The 2,402-nt window shown below is 55.0% G+C and overlaps 1 protein-coding gene across 1 annotated transcript, besides 1 other annotated feature; it reads left to right on the top strand.

Moving 5' to 3' along the window:
* Nucleotides 1-2,402: a sequence feature (areas not merged during assembly with more than two copies in the genome that could not be assigned to a particular haplotype).
* On the top strand, nt 1,605-2,402 carry Tc00.1047053509531.10 (trans-sialidase, putative; the record flags this gene model as incomplete). The annotated part of the gene is made up of 1 exon (XM_797612.1): nt 1,605-2,402. A coding segment is annotated over one exon (798 nt), but the record flags the coding sequence as incomplete, so codon positions are not given.

Here is a 2,402-nt window from a genome sequence, read left to right as displayed (position 1 = left end):
TTGGATGCTGCGTTGTATTGTTTTTGTTTGTGAATTTGTTTTGCACCGCCTTTCGCTCCCGCAGCGCTGCGTTGATGTGGGTGGTCGGCGCTGGGAAGTCTAAACGAACCCGTGAAACGGGGTGCTGTTGAGAAGCGCTTCACATGTAATTACTGATGGTGCTTGGGGATGGGATGGGGGGATGCGGGGAGTGAATTGTTTGTGAATCTGTTTCGGTTTGTTTTCTGTTTGGGGCGAGAGAACTCTGGGCACTCCGCTGGGGTGCGCCTTCCTTCTTGGTTTTTTGCCCAACGATCACCACAGTCTTTTTTTTTTTTGTGGGGAGAGGAGGAGGAGAGTGTGTGTCTTTGTGGCCCGCGCATTGCTGGGGACCGTTTTTTTTGTGTGTCCGTGCATGCCTGCGGGTTGTTGGGGCTGGCACTGGTCACCGCCCGCCGCCGTCGCCGGAACACAAAAGACCCAAGCAAGTGAAGGAAAGGACAACAGGAGTCTCCACGTGGCCCTCACCACAATTGAGGCACAACCCGCATAGCGACTTTGCTTCCGAGGGCGGCTGTCTCTGCCGCGCAGGAGGGGAATGCCATCGAGAAACAGTGCACCGTGTGCTCAAGATGGCGCGCACACATCCATTCATCAACGCCACACTGTCGCCGATTTCATGATGGCAGAGGGGTCAGGCCACCGAGGAAGCGCACGTCGCCTGCCGACGACACCCCGATAAGATCACCACCTGTTGAATTTCGCCGTCCAGCATGCGGCTTTCGGTGCCACAGCTGTGACGGATTGACCCACCGCCGCACGGCATGCCACGACCAACGACCGGAAATTGTGAAAACCAGCCAACGTGAGCTGCGCGAAGAGACAATTCTGCATCTACTCCGCTGCCCGGCTCTGCAGGTGCCCGGACAAAAAACGTGGAATGGACACTGAAGAAGCGAGGAAGCTGTGCTTCACCAAAACTTTGAGCGCAGGTTATTGAGGTAGAAAAGCTCTGTCCTCAACAGCGCCCTACGCGAAGAGAAGGCGCAATTCCCCTCGCCAATGCATAACGGGTCTGCTTTTCACGGTCTCCGCCGCAGCTCCCTCTCCGGGGGCAGGGGCTCTCTTTTACATTCCCACTGAGTAGGGCGGAAGCGCTCGACGATGGTGGCTGGCGTGCGGGTTATCGAATTTATTTGGGAATAGATGAGGGAAAAAGGTGTTGCTGTCGCTCCCCGTCACGCTTAATCTCCATCTGCGTGTGGAGCCAATGACACGTGCGGCTGCGGGGGATATAACGGCAGCCCGAGCTGTGTTTGTGCATGGCGATGGCACGCCTGTCGTTGGTTGCGCGTCCTCTTTTTGGACACACAGACACACATTCCTTTCACTCCATGTGTGTGGTGGGAGGAAACAATTGCTGTTACTGCAGCGACACTCCGTGCTTTTCAGTGACGTGTCTGATGTATTGCCGTTTTTGTTGTCTTTCTGCCGCTGCTGCCTTCTCCACTTCTTGGACAGACACGCTAGGAAAGCAAGCAAACAAGCGCTAATCGCTACTGTGAAATTGTAAGGCTCTGAAAGGACCAACAACACACACACACCGCCCACACACACATATTTATATGCTCTCACGTGTTGCTGCAGTCATGGCACCCCGCACACACAACCGTCGCCGCGTGACCGGATCCAGCGGCAGGAGGAGGGAAGGAAGAGAGAGTGAGCCGCAGAGGCCCGAAATGTCCCGGCGTGTGTTTGATTCCACGGTGCTGCTCTTCCTCGTCATCATGATGTGCTGCAGTGGAGTTGAGACCGCTGAGGTGGGAAGTAATGCTGATGCTTCAACTTCTGGGTCGGCATTGATGGGTGCCATTGCTGGAGAGGGGAGTGCTTCAGGGGGTGTTGAGGAGCTGCAACGGGTCGATCTATTTGTGCCGCAGACGACGCAGGTGCTGCCGAAGAAGGGGACTACTGACTCAAGTACGGCGAGGGATTCATTTGTTTCACCCTCTCTCGTCAGTGCTGGTGGAGTAATTGCTGCTTTTGCCGAAGGTCACATAAATGCCAAAAACTCCCATACCGGATCAACTAAGCCGTCTTCTGATGTTGTTGCGGAGTACATCGACTCTGCGTGGGAATGGCCCACTGTTGTTGGTGAGGTCAATAAAGAAACATGGCGGGCACACACTGTGCTTGGTAAAGCGGAGGGAGAGGGGAGTTTTGATGTTGTGCGCCACCCCACAACCACCATGAAGGACAATAAGGTGTTTCTTCTTGCGGGAAGCACTGCCTTGTCCTATGTAAATGGGAGTTGGGAAGAGGGCAGCTTGGAACTAAAACTGGTTGTTGGTGAGGTCAAGAAGCCTTCTGCGGGCGGCGAGCAAAGTGGATGGATCAAATGGGGCGAGGTTCAATCGCCGGGC

This window comes from Trypanosoma cruzi, genomic scaffold (genome assembly GCF_000209065.1).
Source record: "Trypanosoma cruzi strain CL Brener 1047053516099 genomic scaffold, whole genome shotgun sequence".
NCBI lineage: Eukaryota > Euglenozoa > Kinetoplastea > Trypanosomatida > Trypanosomatidae > Trypanosoma > Trypanosoma cruzi.
Note: the sequence above shows the minus strand (reverse complement) of the source record. Positions and strands in the feature narration are given on the sequence as shown.